Source organism: Octopus bimaculoides, chromosome 2 (genome assembly GCF_046866305.1).
Source record: "Octopus bimaculoides isolate indiv1 chromosome 2, ASM4686630v1, whole genome shotgun sequence".
NCBI classification, from domain to species: Eukaryota; Metazoa; Mollusca; class Cephalopoda; order Octopoda; family Octopodidae; genus Octopus; species Octopus bimaculoides.
Genome location: NC_142929.1, coordinates 192,750,581 through 192,776,099, shown reverse-complemented (window position 1 = coordinate 192,776,099; position 25,519 = coordinate 192,750,581). Strand labels below are relative to the sequence as shown.

Below are 25,519 nucleotides of genomic sequence, written 5' to 3'. Positions count from 1 at the left end.
TAAATAAATAAAAACAAAAATAAACGAACATGTATTAACAGAGGATATAGATAATACAGGCACTCCCCATACACACACCTGCACTTACAAAACAGAAAAACAGACACACATTGAGGGATATGCATGCGTAGACACATACAATAGGAATACGAAATACAAAATGGCTGATAGTTAGCAAGGTAGGACACACATAAGAAAGAAGAAAGCAAAGGACCACTGTTGAGGTCACAGCAGTGTGACGAAAGAACTCTGGCCGAAATAGGATTAATGTAATGTAATGTAATATAAAGCTGAAGCAAATTAACACCAAATATACAGTGCGTGTGTTTTTATTGGTTAAATTGGCAATATGACCATCCCCAAATACAACAACGTATATATATATATATATATATATATATATATATATATATATAATAAATCTGAGGGTAGCAAAAAAAAATTGAGAAATTCTATTTACTACCAGTGGTCTAACGAGAAGAAAAAATTAGTCAACTGACTATATATTATTCATTTAAATACAGTTTACATTTAAACACATCAGAGATGTCCATAATAGGACATCTAACCCGCTAAAAGGAGCAGTCAAAACTCCACACCACAATTAGGGATAATTTCGAAGGGGAATGAAAAATAAAAACATTAATTGTGGTGTGGAGTTTTGACTGCTCCTTCTAGCGGGTTAGATATGTCCTATTATGGACATCTCTGATGTGTTTAAATGCACACTGTATTTAAATGAATATATATATATATATATATATATATATATATATATATATATATATAGAAAAAAGAGGGAGTGGTGTTTCCACGCAGGAAAAAAAAATAGGAAAATGTGTTGTTGAAAATGCACTTAAATTTCAAAAGCTCGTAAATGTTTGAAATACAATTAGTTACGTATATACCAAACTAGTTTAGACAATATGTAAATAATATATGTAAATGTATATGTAAATAAATGTGTTTTAAACATTTACGAGCTTTTGAAATTTAAGTGCATTTTCAACAACACATTTTCCTACACACACACACACACACACACACACACACACACACACACACACACACACACGCACACACACACTCACATATATATACATCATTCCTTCTATCCTTCTGCTGAAGCTCTTTTAACTCGTCTCTGATGATGGGATATCTATTCCCCTGAAACAGCTGTAAGACCACCTTTCTATTTATAAATGTCCTAGGAATATCAAATTGCCTTGGCCTCATCTTAGTTAATTTAGCATATCTATCTATCTATCTATCTATCTATCTATCTATCTATCTATCTATCTATCTATCTATCTATCTATCTCAGTACTCCACCGAAGAGATTTCAAGAAACTGTGAAACGGCCTGTCACAATACGCTTTTCTTCCGCCCATTACTAACACAGAAAGAATGTATTTACATTTTTAGTTAAGCTCCAGTGAGCTTTTGCAATATTTAAATTTATTTCAATTCTTCCGATTTCTATTATGTTGTAAATAGATATTGCTTAATTAAAGACGACCGTTTCAAATACAGATACACATGTTAATCTATCCATACCGAATTAGCCCAATTTATGACTGCTTTAATTAACAGGTGAATTGTGCTATAGTTACGGAAAGAAGTATAGGGCATTTCCTCTGAAGAGTGGTCAATTAATTGTGAAACAATCCGTTAGGAAACTTACTCCTTTCATTTCGCTCATCAACCGAATTCAAAGAATATGTTTATTCTCTTAGTTCCTAGACATTATTGAAATATACTTCAGTTCCAATGTATGCTGGGGTGGGTGTTTCACACACATACACACACATACATACAAACAGACACACATGTATAGGTCCGCACGAACACAGACACATACGCACATACACAGACACTCACGCACAAATATGCACACATACACACACTCACACACATGTGCACAAGCATACAAACTACGAAACCTGTCGAGGCTCCCCTCCACTCGCGTAATAAAAGAACCACATTTGACACCTGGAAATGTCGTTTGCAAACAAGTAACAAATTAATTTATTTTCATTACGCTGTATGTACTTGTGTATGCATGTATGTGTGTATATGTATGTGTGTGCGTATGCATGTATATGTGTGGAATTGCATTCAATATTTTGTTCTCTTCCTCTTATTTAATTAATGATTTTGCTTTGTCATTAAATGTTCAGCCAGCGTTTATTAGTGTAATGACATGCAAACGTGCGCGCACGCGCGCACACCTATTCTTTTGTTTCATAGGTGCAGGCGTGGTTGTGTGGTAAGTAGCTTGATTTCCAACCAAATAGTTCCGGGTTCGGTACCACTGCATGGCACCTTGCGCAAGTGTCTTCTACTATAGCTTCAGGCCGACCAAAGCCTTGTGAGTGGATTCGGTAGACGGAAACTGAAAGAAGCTCGTCGTATATATGCATATATATATATGTATGTATATATATATATATATATATATATATATATATATATATATATACATACCTATGTATATGTTGGTGTGTTTTTGTTTGTCTCCCCACAATCGCTTGACAACCGATGTTGGTGTGCTTACGTCCACGTAACATAGCGGTTCGGAAAAGCCCGATAGAATAAGTACTAATCTTACAAAGAATAAGTCCTGGGTTCAATTTGGCCGCAGTCAAATAACGGAAGTAAATAAAAGAATATATGCATATATATATATATATATATATATATATATATATATGTGTGTGTGTGTGTGTGTGTGTGTGTGTGTGTGTCTATACTTGCTTGGAAATGGATGCGTGGTGTTCAATTAAATAATAATATAAATATAATATAATAAATATAATAATATAGTATAAAAATAATAATATAAATATAAATAATATAAATAATAATATATATGTGCGCATATTTAAAAAAAAAAACTCGATACACGTGCATATTTTTTAGCGGACGATATTGAAGTCAATTGGAATGGCTCCAAAAGATATAGAAGTCCTCGCTTCAGATCGAGTTGGATGGCGAACAAGGGTGTGGAGTGGAGTGAAAGCATTTGAAGAGGCCAGGATGATGCAAGCAGGGCTCAAGAGACATTTAAGGAAAAAGGTGAAGACTGAGAAGGTGAATGACAAGGACCTTTTTGTGTGCACAGTCTGTGACAGACCATGTCTGTCCTTGGCTGGCCTCAAATCTCACCTGCGAACCCATGGAAAACAAACCTCACCCAGCTATTCTGATTATATGTCTGTGCACACGTTTGAATGTGGTGTGTGCCAGAGGGTTTGCAAATTCAATGGGGGTCTTAAAAGACATGTTAGGATCCACAATGAGCAGAACTTACTTGCAGGTATTGGTAGTGCAAATCAGAGGTGCAATCTGTGTGGGTGTTTTTTCAAAACACTGTCTGGTTTAAAAAGCCACATCAGACGCCATGAAAGGGCTAAGGTGTAGGTGCAGGAGGTGGTCAAACTCTGTTTAAGGAGTAGACAACCACCATATATATATATATATATATATATATATATATATATGTACACACATAGAAGTATATACACTCACATAATCCAGTTCTAATCACGATTCCCTTTTAGACTGACCTTTACATTATTGTATTCCTACAATAATGTCTAAAACCCGTAAATATATTTTGCAATATTGTACAATAATTGTAAGGCGGTGAGTTTGGCAGAATCGTAGAGATAAACACCCTTAAAAGTTCGATATTTAATTCCACATTGAACACTTTCAGAAGTGATTAAGCACGATGGTTATACAAATAAAATTTATTGAGTTCAGTATCTGTAAATGATAAATCTTAAATACACACAGGATAGCCCGTATTTGCATGGAGGAACTTTTCAGAAACCGATTGTTAACAATAACGATATAATTAAGAAAAAAATGAAGTAGCTTGTTTATTTGTAAGAGACAACTGCAAAAAACATAAAATCATACTTACACACATTCTGTTTCGTCAGGTAAAAAATATAGGGACACGTTCAATATCGTCCGCTAAAAAATATGCACGTGTATCGAGTTTTTTTTAAAAAAATATGCGCACATTTATTGTTGTCTGGTAAAAGATATAAACACATCGCCTGTTAAAAAAATATACGCTCATTCAATGTCGTCTGATAAAAAAAATATACAGACGTTTATTGTTATTTGGTAAAAAACATATACACACGGTAGGTATTCCAGCATGGCTGCAGTCAAATGCCTGAAACAGGTAAAAGAATAAAAGAGTAAAAGAATTCATCGTTGGCTGGTAAAAAAAAAATATACACATTCAATATCATCTGGTAAAAATATATAGATGCATTCATCGTTAGCTGGTAAAAACAAAAATATATATATATATTCTTCAATATAGTCTGGTAAAAAATAAATACACATTCATTATCGTCTGGTAAAAACAAAAAATACACACCTATTCAATCATGTCTTGTATAATTAGATCTCAATGTTGATGATCAACCACTAAAATCTTTTGTTTACATGTTATGTCGTCTGCTAAACAGTTTTGTCAGAATATTTTGTATCAAAAGAAGCCCCCCACCACTTGTATTTCTTACAGTTTGTGACCGTTGACTCGCTTCACTTTTAATTCTTTATAAACTTTATCATTTATAATTTTTTTTTTCTGATCATTTATAATTTTTCTGACATCTCATGTCAGCTTCTATACAATTCACCTCTCCTGATTACAACAATCTGATCGAGCTGAAGTCGGAGACTATACATAGTCGCTCAACCTGCTAGATACAGCTGCCAAATAACCACTAGACTGATCCTTTACCCCCTTCAAATTGTAGGGAGAGAGTGGCTGCGGTAATTCTGTATGTATTATGGCTGAAAATATAAAGACAGAATGGTAAAGGCTGGAATACTTTTCGAGTAGATCTGAACGAGGGTTTAAAAAAGCAATAATAAATATAGTCCTAGATAGTTAGATAAATAGAAAAAGAGGGGGAAAGAGGGAGAAAGAGAAAGAGAGGAAGAGAGAGAGAGAGAGAGAGAGAGAGAGAGAGAGAGAGAGAGAGAGAGAGAGAGAGAGAGAGAGAGAGAGAGAGAGAGAGAGAGAGAGAGAGAGAGAGAGAGAGATCATTTCGTGAAAACACAGCCGTTCATTTTTGTAAACAAGAAGCTGACTCGGAAGGAAAATATTTCCGGTGATTCTGCTTTCAGAAGAACTTAGGAAATGTCCTTAACTTGGAAGAATTCACAAAGTTATGTTCTTCACTGCTTTTCTGGCTTAAATTTTGAATTGCTTTTTAAAGAGAATTCTCCTTGTGCAATATAGCCGAATGGTTGAGATGTTTTACTTTGCAACATCGAAGTCCCAGGTTCGAAGTTAATTGTCGTTTTCTTAAGCAAACCTCCTTTCTTTTACAGCAATGGACCACGCGTACTTTGCAAATGAAGTTGGGTAGATGTAAACTAATCGGGTGGAATATATCAGTAATTCAAAAGGCACAGCCTTGTAAAACACTGCGTCACGTCGATTCTGGCTGAGAATTTGGTCCAGAAAACATACGTCTGAAATATTCAACTACCTACACGCTACTTGAGGAACAAATTATTCAGTTGACGAAACCATTGAATCCTCCTCGTTAAACGACGGAAATCCACCACCAGAATGCTCTCTATCATAGTCTATACATATGCTACCTATTACCAACTTATTGATTCGGCATGATAACCCAATGATTTATCTATTCAGCCGTGTTGTACACAATCTCTTTGGCTGGAAGTACGATAAGTACTTACGTTGAGGTCATGTTTTATCTAAATAAGTTTAAGTAACCACTCGGTGATAAAAAAACAGAAACATCTGTTGAGTGCATTCAATGGTGTTTACCCCGTTGCAAAAATATGAATGAGAAACCTGGTGCAAGAACAAGCTACAATTTTCATGTCTCTCTCGGAAACATCTCTGGAATTTGTTCTGACAGAAATATCCAGCCGAAGTTATTCCATTAATACTGGTTCTCTTCTGGCGACACTTACCTTAACTTTTATTGTTTAGAATCGTTATAGATGGCTTCAGCACTCACATTACCTTCATTTCATCCTCTTCCACAGCGCCGCCATGACCATCACGATAACGACGATGACGACCACCACAACTTAGCTAATTAATATGGCAAAGAAAACAAACCTTAATGAGGTCAAATAACCAGCTAGAAAGAGCTACCAAATCTGCCTCAGATGCATCCGTTTAAAAATAGATATTGTAAAATGTACTTCGAGGGTCACCATATCCGAAATAAAAACCTGGAATCCAAGTCAGTCCTGGTCATCATAAGTTCAAGCGATCGAAACTGATTTGGGACTAAACAATAACAGCAACAACAACAATAACAACAACAGCTACAGCAGAAGCAACAACAACAACAATTTGGCTAGTTTGGACGGACTCCTACACGGTTTCCATCCAGTAGATTCACTGGTATGGTATTCATCAGCCAGCCTGGGGCTATAATGGACGATTCTTGCGCAAGATACTGCGCAGTTGAACTCAACCCGAAACTACGTGGCTTTAAAATAAACTTCTTAACCACACAGCCATGCACGGGCCCACATCAACAACCAGACTTCAATTTAATGTTTTCTTAGCTAAGATTCGAAATCGAGTCTAGATTTTCTTTGAGTTCCTTTCTATTGTTTTCGGCATTTGTACTTAGAAATGCATGGCGATCAACTGTCACAGTTCAATTTTATTGTTTAAGCGAACATTCTTTGCTTAATACAGTTCACCATAAATAAACTCATTTGCCTTCCATTGTCGTCCGACCTACATCCAGCTTTCCAGCATGTATAAATACAGTACCCAAAATTCAATTCTACCACTTTCGTCTCTTCCGCTTGGGCCTTGGCCAAGAGCAACACTTCACCTATGGCTTATCACTGCTAAATTATACAACTTTCACCCTCCCTAGTTGTCAACCAATTCTTTTTCTCTTTCTCGCTCCTTCTTCTGTCCGTCTTCTAGCAGTCATTCACAAATGAACTTAGCTACCAACAAAATGGATTATAGAACTAGAAATAATCTACGTATAACATTTCAAAGTTGTATCTTACATTGTAACGATAAAATAAAGGCCATATCAATTAATAATATATTTTCCCCGTCTCATTTACTTGTGAAGACGCGTGGCCCTAGTGATTAGGTTGTTGTATTCACAATCACCAGATTGTGGATTCGATTCCTGAACCGGATAGCGCATTGTTTTCTTGACCAAAACACTTATTTTCATGTTACTCTTCTAGCACTGTGTGGTGTGGGGTGGGGACGGACATGTCCTGTCACAAACTCAATGTTTTCTCTGTGTGACGTGAAAGAGGTTGAGGTAGCATTAGTACTCCGCCTTGTAAGTTCCACACCAGAAATAACTACCCGAACAGGGCCATGGGTTAGAGGGCTGTCGCCTGAGTGGCGCAAAGGGGTCACCTGCCAAGAGTAGAAGGGAGCCACCAACAAACGGTGGATACAGCGATTTGCTCTTACAGCGCATTCCCCCATGCTGCTGCTGCTGCTACTGTTGCTGCTACTACTACTACTACTACTACTACCACTTACTTGCTACATGTAATCATAACTCAGTTGACTAACTGACCAGGGGACAGCTATTCATGAAAGAGCGTGGATAGTCAGGCCGATTGTGTACTGGACAACCAACCGACAGAGCAGCTGATCATATCCTGCTAACAGTTCTACTTTGTGTTTGTAACCATGGCACAGATCGTGGTTAGAAACAGAAACAAAAACCATGGCTGTCTCTAACAGCCGCATTTAACCGATAAATTGTGTGAGTGGCGTACAGTTGACTGCTGTTAACTGTAACCTGGTGACCGTATAGAGCTGGTTTGAAGTGTTTCTGTAGGCCAATAACTCCCTACAAGCGTTAGGTGTCTTATATAAGGAGAACATACCTGTATCCTCTCTTGCACGCTACAGAAACTGGAGTTCTGCTGTAAATAATCAGTTATTTACGACAGCACAAATGGAATATTCGAGGCAGATGAGACGAATTAGTGGAGACAAAGTTTTCTGGGAAGCCCCTCAAGATCAGACAAACTATCAAATCTTATCATTCAACAAAAGTACACCACCGACATTTATCAGAGCTTATTTTGTTACTTTTACAGGCGTACAACCGCAACAACAGCAACATCTTATCCGAGGCGACCACCCAGCGTTTAAAAGTTGCCTTCGTGCGTTGGTCGACCTGCGAGCTTCAATCTCCTGTACAAAACGAGAATTGTGTCTAAGAAGAAAAAAGAAAGAACAACAGACTTACAAATTCAGATTTAAGAACGTTTCACTGATAAAGCAACAACAACAACAATTCCAACACCGTTTGAAACTCTATAACTAACGTCTGAGTCACGTTTCTATGGTGAAAATTAAGATGTATTGCATATTTAATTATTGTGTAGTATGGCAATATATACATGGAGAAATTTAAAGAAACTGCAGATTAAAATTTCATTCTAGCAAAAGGAATAGAAAAGGAATAAAATCAAATAAAATTATTGAAGAAAATTTAGTTGCAGAAATATCATTATCAAAATTTATTCTTCTTTCAAGAGAGAAATTATATTCTCCAATAAGATACATCTCAATAATTTCAATTAAAATACATAAATTGTTTTGATTGCGTAATTTTTTAGTCTCATGTCGGCGGAGGTGGTGTAGCACCATATTTAATATAAATTCAGCACTGAGTTTCGTATATGCACGTTCCGAGTTCAAATAGCAACCTGCTTGTCTCTGCTTTATCATTACGTCCGGGTCGTTAATATATATACCAGTCATTTACTTAGGAGAAGTATATACATGTGTGTGTGTATTGTGTAATTCGTAGTATTCATGCTATATATATATATATATATATACACACATATATATATATATATATATATATATATATATATATATATATATATATATATATATATATATATATATATATATATATATATATATATATATATATATATATATATATATATATATATATATATATATATATATATATATATATATATATATATATATATATATATATATTGGCGTAGGCGTGGTTGTGTTGTAAGAAGTTTGCTTCCCAAACACATGGTTCTGGGTTCAGTCCAAAGGTGTGGCACCTTGGGCAAGCGTCTTCTACTATAACCTCGGGCTGAACAAAGCCTTGTGAGTGGATTTGGCAGACGGAAACTTGAAGAAGCCCGTCGTATATATGCGTGTGTGTCTCTGTGTGTGCACATTTTTGTGTAAGTCATGCGTATGTAATGAAATATCAACTCAAGAACGCATATATTGTGTATATGGTATGTGTGTGTGTGTGTGTGTTCCTCAACCCCTCCCTCTTTCCTTCCCTCCATAGAGAACATAGCGTTGTCAGCCTCCTACACGATTATGAAGTTAATCTCACTAAACGCTCTTCCAGACTCGATAATACTTTCATAGTTTATGGTCTGCCTAACATCACAATCAATTGAAATACTTACAGAATTGTTATCTTTACACATTGTTAACAATACTTACTTTGTTCTCACTAAACGAATGCGCTTTGGTTTTTTAATTTTTTTTTTTCATATATTTACAGATATTTTTTCTGAAATTTTTTTGTCTCGAAGCTAATCTTTGGACAAATAAAATATACAAACTCAGGTGCTACAATTGAATCATGAAGTTCGTTACACAATGACGTGGTTTTGATTTTTATGCCACCTTTTGTCCCTTTGACCGACAGAAATTTTGTGAGTGCAGCTGCATAAAACAAGACTGTAAGGAAACCCACCGAAAGGCCTCTGTATCATTTTGTCTGGTGTTGTTGATGTGCCACTCAGTTTAAAATCTCTGGTCATTTCAGTGCCTACAACAATGTCCATACTAGTGTAAGGGCCCAGTCTGTAGACATTTTGCAAAAACGCTAGAAGAGGCGTTTAGTCAAACGCATTGAAACCGATACTTGCCTTTATTAAAGCCTAGTACATATACTACCGGTGTATTTTACCGAACCGCTAAGTTACAGGGATGTAAACAGGCCAATACCGGTTGTCAAGTGGTGTAGGTGGACACACACACACACACACACACACACACACACACACACAGAGGCGCAGGTGTGTCTGTGGGGTAAGAAGCTTACTTACCAACCACATGGTTCCGGGTTCAGTTCCACTGTGTGGCATCTTGGCCAAGTGTCTTCTACTATAGTCTCGCACCGACCACAGCCTCGTGAGTGGATTTGGTAGACGGAAACTAAAAGAAGCCCGTGGTATATATATATATGTATGTATATGTCTATGTGTGTGTGTCTTCGTGTTCGTGTCGAGCGACGGAACTCCCCCCCCCCCTCCTCACCAGACCCAGCACCATACAAACTACATGATCTTCAGTTGGTCTTGGGAAAATGAGTCAATAAAAATTGTTGAGTCTAAACAATACAGAGGACTCTTCAAGTTCACAAAACTTAAACCAAAGATTTTTGAATGCAATTAGAATCTTAAGCTTATAAGCTTTCTCCTTGGATTGAATCTACGGTGAGGTTGGGGCGGGATTGGGGGTCGGGGTTGAGAGATGCTGAAAGTGCGCCTGTGTCTTTTCACGACCATATAGACATCTAAAACAACCTGTGGAAACTTATATTGCATGATGCATCGTTTCTTAAATACTGCATCGCACAATTGGACGGAGATCGGCTGCTATTTCTTGCAGCCTCATGTACATTGGGTCTGTTTCATGGCAAGTTCATCTAATGTTGTTGGCACTCCGTCGCTTACGATGTCGAGGGTTCCCGTTGATCCGATCAACGGAACAGCCTGCTCGTGAAATTAACGTGCAAGTGGCTGAGCACTCCACAGACACGTGTACCCTTAACGTAGTTCTCGGGGATATTCAGCGTGACACAGTGTGACAAGGCTGACCCTTTGAATTACAGGCACAACAGAAACAGGAAGTAAGAGTGAGAGAAAGTTATGGTGAAAGAGTACAGCAGGGTTCGCCACCATCCCCTGCCGGAGCCTCGTGGAGCTTTAGGTGTTTTCGGTCAATAAACACTCACAACGCCCGGTCTGGGAATCGAAACCGCGATCTTATGACCGCGAGTCCACTGCCCTAACCACTGGGCCATTGCGCCTCCACTCATCTAATGACATACGGGTTAAATCTACGCGTGTCTAAGTGCTTGTGTGTGGTGGTGGTGGTGGTGGGGAACTGTGTATTTTGTACTGCTTATGTCTCTAACAAAAGTATTAGCGTTGTAATTGAAGTTAAGTGATTCCAGGATTGGGAATCGAAATTCATTACAATAGTATAGAACTTTTGTGAGATGTTGACAATTTAATTGATTCAGGAAATACAGAAAATTTTATTTGTGTCTCCCTTGCCATTAATATATGAAATTAACTTATTAAATCCACTTCTAGAGTTACAGTAGTTCATTCGCTGTAAAAGTAACAAGTTTTACATTTCGTGCTTTTAACGATAATATTTAGAACGATATAAACAAGTTCAACGAAAATGGGTGATCTTTGTGTCTCAATCATCATCCTCCTCCTCCTCCTCATCATCATCATCATCATCACCACCACCACCACCAACATCATCATCATCATCATCATCATCATCATCATCATCATCATCATTATTAATGCGGCGAGCTGGCAGAATAGTTAGCATGCTGGACGAAATCTTAGCGGTATTTCGCCCGTCGCTAAGTCCTGAGTTCAAATTCTGCAGAGGTCGACTTTGCCATTTATCCTTTCGGGGTCGATAAATTGAAACACTTGGGTTGAAGTAATCGACTAGTCCCCCTCCCACCGAATTTCAAGGCTTTGTGCCTTCACTAGAAAAAATTATTATTGTTATTATCATTATTATTATTATCAAAATTAAAAGATGAGTGCCATTGTCATCTAGTGAACTTTCGACATCTTGTGTATCTTCAACTGGTTCAAAAAATAAATTTGTCAATCTACTTCATTTTGGTTATTATAGAAAAGATTGAGGTAACTCCTCCTGAAGATATAGAGTCAAAATTAAAAGAAGAGTGCCATTGCTATCTAGTGATAAAACATTGGATGAATTTGATCAGATAAACTGCTTAAATAGTCTTGACTATTAATTCTGCCATGAAGGGAAACCATTGGACCAGCGGATTTCCAAGATATAGCCCCGCAGATCACCACAGATTCTCCTCCATGTTTAACAGTTAGAAGAAGGCAGTCTGGGTCAAATGCTTCTTTTGGCTTTCTCCTCACGTATACTCGGCTGGTGGCCGGAAATAGGGTAAAATATAACTTGTCCGAAAACATAACATTCTTCCACTGCTCTAAGGACCAATTCTGTAGGTTTTTACTCCACTCTAAACGCTCTGTAGCATTTGTTCATGAAAGTAGCTGATTTCTGATAGCAGCCCTCCCGTGAAATCTGGCTTTGTGCCGCTCCCGGCGAACAGTTTATGTGGAAACTGGGTTCTTGAGGTGGTCATTAAGCTCTGCAGTAATTTTGGGAGCTGTACTTTTGTGATCCTTTCTAACAATTCGCGTAATAGTCCGACTGTCCCTATCTGAATGTTTTGGTTTTCTTCCGGAGTTTTTTTTTTTTGACGAGGAGGTTTTTTCCTTCTTTCTTATTACTTTCGAGACAGTACTTCTTGATGCACCAAACATTTCGGCTCCTTTCGTCACGCTAGCGCCTGCAATACCAACAATTTGACCTCTTTGAAAGTCCGATAGACCTGTCATTTTACTGAATTTTAATTACTTTTTTCTGATGAAATCTGAAAAGAAAGCAATTTTAGTCAAACATATTAAGCAACACTAAAAAATAAAGAAAAAATCATAAAAATGAACAAACTTTTGACGGTTTTAGAGATACTTCAGAATTAAGATGCTATGATGATAGTTGGTTCCATTATTTTTTCCAACCCTCTCTCTCTCTCACTCTCTCTCTCTTTCTCGCTCTCTCTCTCTCTCTCTCTCTCTCTCTCTCTCTCTCTCTCTGTATATATATATATATATATATATATATATATATATATATATATTTCTGTGTGAGTTAGAGGTTGAAAAACCAACTAAGGGATAGTGCCTATCCAATATACTGCTGGTAGTGTAGCTAATTATTCATAGTCGAGTGCTAGTTATTGCATGGCAACTTTGCAATTGAGTATTATATATGGGTGGAGGTAAAAGACTGATTTACCCTTGATTTATACGGCAAAAAAGAAAACGGAGAGGATATAAAATGGACAGACATCAGCCAGTAAACATTCAAGTATGTCTATTTATTCAATTGTATTAGATGAATACACACACATGTATCACTCATTGAAGTGTGTGTATTCATTCTTTACAATTGAATAAATAGACACCCTTGAATGTTTACCGGCTGATATCTGTCCATTTTATTACCTCTCAGTTTTCTTATTTGCCGTATATATATATATATATATATATATATATATATATATATATATATATATATATATATATATATATATATATATATACCAAGACAATGATGCAAATGCCCAAATAAAATTGCTTAGGTTTGATATATATAATATATGTAGACATGTATACATGTAATTAAAGAGAAAGCAAAGACTATGTACAAAGACACGGAATATTAAAGGGGAGATGGTATGGTGTGACAAGTACGACAGCTGTTTCTGGGGGCACGGAGTTACTTCATAACGCTAATTGATGTAGTTCACCAACATATACAATGGAAGTAATGGATGTAAATCTTTGTGGAAGGATTCCGACCACCTCCGAGTAGCTAAAATTGGACTGGCACATTGCTGCAAATAAAGAACTGTGAGCAACTGGTTTGGGAAGCAGTCCACCGTTGATTCAGAGCGTTGAGTCTCCTGTAATAGCAATCGTATGGCGCCGTGTGAATACTTTTTTCCGTTCGTGCTTCGTTAAATTATTTATCCACACAAAGATATAACATAAATAAACATTGGATAGATCCGTCCGCCGTCTTCAGGGTGGAGAGATGAAGAACTGACATTTCAGATACTGATTTAGGGAAATTTAAAGGGGGAATGGGAGAAGTGGAAGACAAGGTGTAGGGGAGGGAGGAAATAGGTTGCTCGGTGGGTTGGTGGGGAGTATTAAAGCAAGAAAACGCAAGAAGAGATAAGAAGCCCAATTGAGGAAGATGGTTGGGGTGAATGGACATTGAGAAAAATTGTTTTCTTTATTGAGTATCTCTGGATCTCATCTGTTGACTCTCTCTCTCTCTCTCTCTCTCTCTCTCTCTCTCTCTCTCTCTCTTTCTCTGTGTGTGTATATATATATATATGTATATATATATATATATATATATATATATATATATATATATATATATATATATATATATATATATATATATATATATATAGGTGTGTGTGTGTGTGTGTGCGTGTGTGCGTATGTATGTGTGTGTATCGCTGGGAATCGAACTCAAAATCTTACATTTCTAGGCCGAATACCGTAACTTCTAAGCTACGTACCTTCAAACTTCTTTTCACAAATATGGCGATGACTGCCAAGTGGAGGAAAAAGATCGAATAAATTTATCTGACAATCTTCACCATTTCCTCGTGAAGATTCGTTCAAGAAAGAATTAAAAACAAAAAAAATTTTTTTTGATTTAATCTGATCGTGAGAAAGTAAAATATGCTGAAATAACAGTTGTAACATTGATAATAAACATTAAAATAATAACTTATTTATAGAGGTAAGAGAGAGAGAGAGATAACAGATAGGGAAATTAAGATAATAATAAAATAAATAATAAGTAAATACACAAACAGATAAACATACAAACAAAAAACTAAAAACTTTAACCAGAAACATTATTTATAAAACTTCAACCAATGAACAGCGCATAAGATATATAATATATAAAATAGATATATATATATATATGTATATATATATATATATATATGTATGTATATATATATAAATATATATATATATATATATATATATATATATATATATAATTGATATATATATATGCTTGTATACACACACACACACACACACACACACACACACACACACACACACACACATATATATATATATATAATATACATGAGTACAGATATATGAAACAGTTTAACTCTATTCTCCATTAATCTTTGTACTAAATCTTGTAATGGCAACAAGCATGAATCTTCTTGTATTTGCAACGGTGTTCATTGCAACACTTTTACACCTTTCTCAGGCGTTGACTACACAAGGTAAGAGGTGTCTATTGTTTAAATGGGGAAATGTTATGGAGTTCGTCGTTGTTGTTGTTGTTATTTTAATCTCAGGTCAGTCGTGATAATCCAGATTTATGAGGAAAAGCATTCAAGCTGTGACGGCTCTCATTTTGCCCCTACTTGCTAGAAAAGCAGAACCAAACTGATGGATGTCCGTCGCATGCACACACACACACACACACACACACACACACACACACACACACACACACACACACACACACTCACACACAAACACATGTGTGTATCGTGTTCCCAACCCAGTGGTTCGACATAAGCGAACGACACAATAGTAGCAGTGTTAAAAAAAAATAGAAACGAGACTCGGTGTGGTTGATTCATTTGACTAAACCAATCCTTTAGTACAGTGCTGCAACAAGGCCGCAGTCTAATGATAGAAACAAGTAGCAGACAAAAAATAAGATATTAGCCTAAGTTTCAAAGGGGATAGAATGGAGTTTGAGCGGTATTTCTGGGCTACTTTTAACAAGTCGACTGACCACATAAATGTTTTCTATTTGACTTCGAGAGTTTTTTGGTGTCTTTCAAGGAAATATAACATATGTACCCGGCGTTGATGTATATGTATGTGTATGTGTATGTGTCTATTTCTATTTATACATGTATATATATATATATATATATATATATATATATATATATATATATATATATATATATATATATATATATATATATATATATATATATATATATATATATAATCATAAATATATAGGGATTGACAGTAACCTGCTTCTCCAACATACTTCTCCAACATACTGCTACCCGGCAGAATTGTTAATTATTAATTTTATTACTAATTGATGATTCCCTGCCCTGCATATCTATATATATATATATATATATATATATATATATATATATATATATATATATATATATACATATATATATATGTATATGCGTGTGTATGGGGACAAGCACACATATGTGTATATTTGTATATACGTGGGTACGTATGTGCATGTATGTAGATGTGGACGTATGCGTGTATATGTGTGTGTGTGTATGTATGTATGTGTGTGTATGTGTATGTGTATGTGTGTATATATATATATATATATATATATATATATATATATGTATGTATATATACACATACATATGTGTATATATGTGTGTATATGTATTTATGTATGCATGTATGTTTTCACACATTTATATGTATGTATTGTCCAACCTACTATCCGGCAGCGTCCAATTCTCTAACGGTTTTTTTCAAATGAATCACGTCATAACCTTATCCATCTATTGTTTTCATACTCGGTCATAATGTCTTACGTTTAAGATGATTTCCATGCTTTCCCTGATGAGAAGGTTACAATTTTAATATCACAGATCCCTATGGATCACATAGGTTGTAATCCTTTGAAACATATGTAGGAATAAAGTATGCAATTATAACATGCGTTTTCTCCATTCCTTAAATTATATATATATATATATATATATATATATATATATATATATATATATATATATATATATATATATATATATATATATACATATACATATATGTAGGGGCTGGACAAAATAATGGAAACACCTTAAAATTTCAAAAAAATTTATTCTAACATGGAGGTAGGATTGCCTTTGGCAGTAATTACAGCTTGAATTCTACGAGGTATGGACTCGTACAAAGTTTGAATTGTTTCCAAAGGAATTTTTGTCCATTCTTCAGCTAAAACAGTCTCCAGTTCTTGTAGTGATGATGGTGAAAGATACCGACTCCTTACCTGTTTTTCTAAAATGCACCATAAATGTTCAATAATATTAAGATCTGGGGACTGTGGTGGCCAGATAAGATGTTCAACTTAACTAGAATGTTCCTTGTGCCATTCAGTAACAACTTTAGCTGTGTGAATTAGTGTATTCTCATTCTGAAAGATTGAGTTTCCATCCATATTTCCCCAAATATTATCGTGGCGTCTCTTATATTCCTTCTGGGCTAGTGGCGTACATTGGCTGGTAATATGCCATACGGTTTCGCCATTTTATCCACAGATTCTGCACTTATCACTTTCTTCTCTGTTGTCTCTTCTGTATTTTATGTAGTTTGTTCTTAGTGCTTCTGGCTCCATCTTCAGGTCACTCCTCCTCATCCACAGCCACCGGTCCTTTGTATCTGTCTTGGTGTTCACATCTCTTGCAAACCCACCATACATATTTTTTCCTTCCATGCTTTTTCTTTTTTGTGTTCATTCCTTCTTTGAATTTTTCTTTCATTACACAATTTTCAGTTTTGATGACGCCGGTCTTCTTCTGATGCTTCAACAATGGCCTCACGCCACATTTTATATACCATCCAAAGCTGTTTTTCTCTGCTTCGATGCAGTCCTAGCAACTGATCAAACTTCTCCCACCCTTTCTTCCGGACAAGTACAACCTATGGGTGTAACTCTTAGGGTTGTAGGTTCCGTGTACAGTCAATTGTACAGTTGATTGTTTGAGATTTTCCCTTTATCTGGCACCCTAGGCTCATTTTCCTGAGTACCAAGGTCAGTGGCATCATGCAGAGAGCAAAAAACAACGGAGATAGGCTGACACACTGGAAAATCCCTCTTCTGATACCCAGGGTGCCCAAACATTTCCCGTAAGATGTCAGTTCAATTTTCCATCCCACCATACTTCTCTTCAGCAAATACGTTACATCACAGATCTAAGCATTCGATGATCCACGAATGTGGAATCATATCATAAGCTTTGTGATAGTCCATCCAGGCCATTCCCAAATTTGTTCTCCTTCGGTTACAATCTTGCATTACTATTTTGTATACCAATAGTTGATCTTCCGTACCTTTCCATCTCCATCTTCTGCCTTTGTATTCCATCGGTTATGTAGCGATCTCATCAAGAAATTTGTACAGTTCTTCTGCAATTATTATTATTATTATTGAGTGAGAGAGCAATGCATGCCATCAAAGTGACACTGGGGTAAAATATACAAAGCCCAGTATACACATCATGACTACCCGTTTGATAAGGGTACACCAGGCACATGCATCACAACCATATGTATGCAACATGGTGATCTCATATCAAGATAAACAGCGCATGACTTCGCAGGTGGGACCTAGTTACAATTTTCTTCAAATCGAGTAGCCCATCCCGATAAAAAGGTCCCTGAATAAGAGTTGTTTAAGGATGTTGAACAAAACACCCATGTTTCCAAAGATGAATCATTCAAACCCCCAAAAATTCCTCTCAACACATGGCTATGATGCTCCCCGACTACTTCTGCTCGTGATCAGAGATCCACATATCGTCAGCCACCAAGGGACATGCTCAACTGGTTAAGGTCAAACAACTGACAAGCAAATCTGTGGTATTAAGCAGAATATTTGCTGTAGCCCATTTTTATACCAAGACAAAACAATGTACATGATAACACTTCCAACCAATTAAGATCAGAAGCCATGAGAGCCACTGCCTGTTGCATCCGGGCATTTATTATTATTATTATTATTATTATTATTATTATTATTATTATTATTATTATTATTATTATTACTAGGACGGCGAGCTACAATCGTTTGCATACCGGTAAAAAAAAGCTTAGCGGTATTTCGTCCGTCGTTACGTTCTGAGTTGAAATTACGCCAATGTTTCATCATTTCGGGGCCAATAAAATAAATACCAGTTAAATACTGGTGTCGATGTAACCGACTTTACTCTCTTCCCCGAAACTGCTGTATTTGTGGCCAAATTTGAAACCATTACCTCTGAGAACAATGAATGTCAGTATTATCTTTTAGCCCTCAATGACTTCCACTGTATATAAAATATTTCTCTTCTTTTCAGATTGTGACAGTTCCATAACCGTTAACGCCAGTAAGTATCTTTTTAGTTTTAAAAACATTTGGTGATTGAAGGCTGTTAACTGGCAGAATCGTTTGCATGCGTGGAAAGAAATGCTTAGTGGCATTTCGTCCATCTTTAAGTTCTAAATTCAAATTCTACCGAGGTTGACTTTGCGTTTCACCTTTTCTGGGTTGATAAAATAAGCACCAGTTGAGTACTGGGGTCAACTTAATCGACTTAACCCCTTCATAAAAATTGCTGGCACAATAAGAAGGTACCGTTTGAATTAAAGGTACAATCCATCAGGTGGGCGTCCGTTAAGTTTCTGCCTACTAAACTTCATCAACAAAATGTGGATCGACCTGAGACTAGAGAAAACGATATTTGCTCAAGTTGCCGCGTTGTGTGATCGAACCCTGAACTTCATAGTCAGGAGGCGAGCTTCTTAACCTTTCGGCCATATTTCACATGCAATGCTGCAATCAATCTATCTATCTATCTATCTATCTATCTATCTATCTATCTATCTATCTATCTATCTATCTGACTGTTTGTCTGTATGTCTGTCTGTTGGCCTATGTATGTATGTACCACCATTCTCCTATTAAGGTGGAACAAAAACTTCTTATGATAGCATGGAGTTGTAATATTATTGATAACTTCTTACATCTGATTAAGATAAGGAAAACCGTTCAGCTATGTATATGTAAGCAAAAATTCAGATTCAGGTGAATATGGTACTTAAGTTGAGGCACCAGAATTTAGTTCGGTGTTATCCACACAATTTCAAAGTAAGGTGATTAAAATCAAAATAAGCAACAAGGATATCCAAAGGTAATGCAATACAATCGTTTCATGCAACTCCATTTAATTGAACAATGTAATCATTGTTGTAATGATGTAATGATTACATTGTTCAATTAAATGGAGATGCATGAAACGATCGCACTGCATTACCTTTGGATATCCTTGTTGCATATTTTGATATATATATATATATATATATATATATATATATATATATATATATATATATATATATATATATATATATATATATATATATGTATATATATAAAAGATAATAAGAGTGAAAAAACTACAGAAGGCTTGTGTTACATGGTTAAAGTTTATATTTTAAATTATGTCAGAAAAATGTTATAAAATTTGTTTGTGACATAATTTAAATATATACTTTAACCATGTAACACAAGCCTTCTGTAGTTTTTTCACTCTTATCTTTTATACATCCAACCACGTGCTTTCACATACCAACTTTCTCATATATATATATATATATATACATATATATGCATACTACGCATATACTGTCATATACGTATGATGTGTAAATGGACGTAAGTATGTAAGTATGTATATATATATGGGTCAATGAATTAAATTTGCTATTTTCTTCCTCTAGCGCTCGCCTCATTAACCCTGAGTGTACTTTCTGCTTCTTCTAGATTTTACCAATTTGCTGTGTACTCGCAAAGCACTGCAACAAAAGATCTTTGTGCAACATGACCCAGCGGACACTCGTAGATTCATTGTCTGCAGCGACATAATGATCGGTTGTGTTGGAATGTGTCCAAACAACAAACTGTTTGATAGCGCTAGCAGAAGTTGTAACATCATTCCTGCTGAACATTGTAAACCACCCGCATCGGCTCGCCAAACGACGGAACTTTTAAAAATTAGTAATTCTTGTGATTTAAAGAGTAAGACATGCGATTATCTTCCGTATCCCGGAGATGACAGTTCGTAAGTACATTACAGTTTTCTTCTTGCGTTTATCTTTTCCTTCGTGCAACCCTTTAGTTAGAGGTAATCCAGTCATGCCCATCCCGATTTATGTGCATCTCACTGGGGTTTTACATTGTTTGGTTTGTATTTTCTCCGAAGTGGTGTAATTTGAGGGATGTTTATTTACTATTTTTATCAGGGATACCACACGTGCATCGACTCCATCCTTGATTATTTCAGCGTTTATTCCTGAGCGGAGTTGCTCTGAACGATTGTAAATTCAAAATAGCGAAGCTGCGAATACACTGCAAGAGGACAGGAGATGGGTGCCTCTGATTTAGTGTTCAAATATAATTCAGCGAAGTCAGGACTGTTAAAGTCCAACTATTCAGTGCTACAGAAGTCTCATTTTCTGATACCATTCATGCATGGCCTACATTTTAGGATTTCTTCCAGCCTCATATCATATGCCGCCCTTATCTCTTTCAATATTGGCGTAGCCAACTATTATTGTTTTTTTATTATTTATCCATGCAATCCCTTCCCCCGTGGAGGCGCTATGGCCTAGTGGTTAGGGCAGCTGGCTCGCGGTCATAAGATCGCAGTTTCGATTCCCAGAGTGGGCATTGTGAGTGTTTATTGAGCGAAAACATCTAAAGCTCCACGAGGCTCCGGCAGGGGGTGGTGGCGAACCCTGCTGTAGTCTTTCACCACAACTTTCTCTCACTCTTTCTGTTTCTGTTTCTGTTGTACCTGTATTTCAAAGGGCCAGCCTTGTCACACTGTGTCATGCTGAATATCCCCGAGAACTACTTTGAGGGTACACGTGTCTGTGGAGTGCTCAGCCACTTGCACGTTAATTTCACGAGCAGGCTGTTCCGTTGATCGGATCAACTGGAACCCTCAACATCGTAAGCGACGGAGTGCCAACAACAATCCAATCCCCATCGTACAAAGGATTAATCCACCAATTGCTATTTTTGGTTTAGTCATTTACTTTACGTCTCAAAGGGATACACAAGCAAAATGGTTGGATTGCAACCATATTCAGCTTTGTTCCTTTTTCTTCTCCAACCCCTTTATTCTTCACTCAGATGAAGCTCCAGGTTTCAGATCGGTTTTATTACCGAATACGATAAATATTTTTACAATATCAATAGCAATGCATGCCATACAACATTGGAAGCAGAAACAGATGTTAGACTGGATGCTGTCTATTTGTATTGAATTAATAAATAATCATTGATGTGAGTCAATTGTTGTTCATCAATATTTCTCCGTTTTCTGTCTTCTTTAAATTTTGATTCTTAATAAACTCACGTTTATCCTTGTCTTTTCCAATAATTTATGAGCATGATATGCCTGCATATGCATGCCTATGGTTAAACACAGGTCATACACCGGTTGTGTAATGGATACTTCTATCCCTTAGACGGTTATTTTAACCTCTAACCCAGCTAACCTACACACACACACACACACACACACACATATATATATATATACATATGTATGTGTGTGTGTGTGTGTGTGTGTGTATGTATGTATGTATGTATGTATATATTTACTTGCTATACACCTACATGTATCTGGGCATCACAGATTTCAATATATTGCGTATTGCATTTTACAATGTCTATAAAATATAGACGTTCTATAAAATACCGAAGTACTCTATTAATATAAATTATTAATAGGATGTCTGCACACACACACACACACACACACACACACACACACACACACACACACACATACATAGACACACACGTGCACATACACATACACGCGCGCACACACATGTATTTATAGATTTATATGTGATTTCCTCTCTCTATATATAAATATATAAATATACATAATTTTTATCTGGATATACGGATGCTTGTATATTTTTATTTACACATATATACATACATGTGAGTGTGTGTGTGTGTGTGTGTGTGTGTGTGTGTGTGTGTGTGTGTGTGTGTGTGTGTGTGTGTGTGTGTGCGTGTGTATGTGTGTGTGTGTGTGTGTGTGTGTGTGTGTGTGTGTGTGAGCATGGTGGTTGTCTACTCCTTGTGCAGAATCAGTCCACTTCTTGTAGTAACACCTTACATTCATATTCGATTTGGATCACCAAGAGCTGCAGTTAAATTCTGATCTTTGTGGATCTCTAAATGTGTTTTGAGGCCTCCGTTAGATTTGCAGACTTTTATTATTGAAAAGTGTGCACAGGTATATAAGCAGAAGAGTTGGTGGAAGTTCGTTTTTCACGGGTCCTCAATGGTGTTTCTGAACCCAGCGAAGGAAAGGCATGCTCTGTCACAAACTGTGCACTCACAAAGGTTACTCAGATTCGCCTTGTCGATCACAACAGTCTTCTTTAAATCTCTCTTGAGTCTTGCATCTGTTATCTTGGCCTCCTCAAACGCTTGAGTTAATTGAAGTGATACCTGCAGACGCAAAGATATCTGTGTCTACATTTCAATCGTTTTGTACAGAGCTTCCACGGTAAATGAAAGAGTAAACAACTTACTCTTGACAAATATTTGATGCATATATATATATATATATATATATATATATATATATATATATATATATATATATATATATATATATATATTTTTCGAAGATGAATAAAAACTGAAAATGCCACTTTTTTAAAACATTTTTGGGGTGTTTTAATTGATTTTTGTTTCGTTTTTTTTTTTGAAAAACCTTATCAAAAATGAATATAGAATATGTGAGAAGAGAAAAGGGCTATTAATAAAATAAACTTGAAATTAAAATTAAGAATGCATTCATAGTTTACTGTTATTTTTTGCATGCGCACGTGGTCCTTTCATTGAGTTCTGAAAACTTAGTAATTCCAACTTGTTGTGTTAGTAGTAGATCACGACTATCTGTTTTAGTAAATTAAATAGTGGTCAAGAGTTTTAGGAGTGGTTGTAGCTGTCCAATAACTAGCAGCAGTTATGATAATAACAATAGTAGTAGTAGTAGCAGTGGGAGTCGTCGTGGTGAAGTTGTTCCCCCTATGGTTTTAATAGAAATCGGGTTCTTCGATCCCCCTTGTTTATTTTTTATGAATAACTTGCAAATCCACGAAAAAAATATAAAAATATATATGAAAGTCTCAGTGTTGCTAGTTTAGAGAATTTAGACTTGGTCGGTATCTTCTTATAAAAGATATTTCTTTGCTAATGCGTTCATTTTGGCTAGCATTGTCTTTGAATTTGTATACAGGAAACGTTGTGAATTTGCGAAATTTGTTGTAAGCACACAAATCACAAATTAGGAACCCAGAAAACAGGAAAATACCTCTCAGCCAGCACATCGTGTGCTGTGTGGCAGAGAAAGGGAGAGAGAGAGAGAGAGAGAGAGAGAGAGAGAGAGAGAGAGAGAGAGAGAGAGAGAGAAAGAGAGAGAGAGAGAAAGAAAGAGAGAAAGAAAGAGAGAATGTGTGTGTGTGTTTTTGAGTATTGCACCTTCAAACATACTCAGGTCATTGCTTAAAATATTTTTATCTCTATTTTCCTGATTTCCAGATTCATAATTTGTGATAAAACTTACCCCCCGAAGAAAGGTAGATGTCTTCCCGACACAGTATTCAATGCCAATTTGAAAGCTTGCATCAACAACCGCGCCATTGTATGCAAATCTAATGTCAAACATTGCAAACCCAAAAACCGGAAGCTAAATTACCCAGCAAGAGAATTCTACTTTGGCTGCATTGAGGACCCGACGGCCTTTATACAGTGTACGATAGATGGCCGAGAATTTCGTAAGGCATGTAAAAATAAGACAGTATGGTGTAATGACATATTGACCTGCTGTATACCGGAATACCTTCCACTTGAGCGCTAATACAACACATACATCCATACACATACATACATGCATGCACACAGATGCACACATACACATACATGCAGTTACACAAACACAGACACACATATCTCAGGAAGTCGACAATGGTTGCCAATAGCAACGGAAAAAAGACTTGGTTTTAAATAAATATGTGAACTTTTATTTTGTTTTGCGTACTTCTTGCATTCGTTCAAAACATTCGTGCATGCATGTATATATATATATATATATATATATATATATATATATATATATATAAAGCAAATAATCAACAAGGATGTGAAGGTATCGATGCAATACAGCCGTTTCAGGCGGCTCCTTTTAATCGAGCATTGCATCTTTGTTACTTATTTGCGTTTTATTCACATAACTTTTAGACTTGTGAATAATACCTGACTGGCTTGGTGCCTCACCTTAAGTACCTTATTCACCTGAATCTTAATTATATATATATATATATATATATATTTATCCATGAACAAAACTTCTGTTCCTGCATTGCAAACGCACAGCCTCACAAAAAAAGTGACCATGCATGGATGTGTTGCCCAGAGGCTTGAAGAAGACTGTAGAATTGACATAAGCCTCTCTTGGACACAAGACCACTACATCACATCACACGTTGGAGGCCATGCGTTTGCAATGCAGGAACAGAAGATTGTCACAAAGTACCTGGTGAACAAGAGAGCCAGGGACGCTTTTGTAATCCCAAGGTGCGACCGAAAGTATAGGCTATGTCATGTTTCTGTGGAAGACTTTACGCATGTGATTAGCAACTGTCCTAAAATATCGTCACGGTACTACCGCCCTATGCGGCACGATGTTGT

General features: G+C 36.3%; 1 protein-coding gene across 1 annotated transcript; it reads left to right on the top strand.

The window, feature by feature from the left end:
• The first annotated feature begins 15,034 nt into the window (after positions 1-15,034).
• On the top strand, positions 15,035-24,854 carry LOC106871090 (uncharacterized). The gene is made up of 4 exons (XM_014917379.3): positions 15,035-15,236; positions 19,089-19,118; positions 20,555-20,852; positions 24,371-24,854. Exons 1-4 carry the CDS (start codon positions 15,152-15,154, stop codon positions 24,687-24,689), a joined length of 732 nt encoding a protein of 243 aa, XP_014772865.1. The 5' UTR covers positions 15,035-15,151; the 3' UTR covers positions 24,690-24,854.
• Positions 24,855-25,519: the final 665 nt, after the last annotated feature.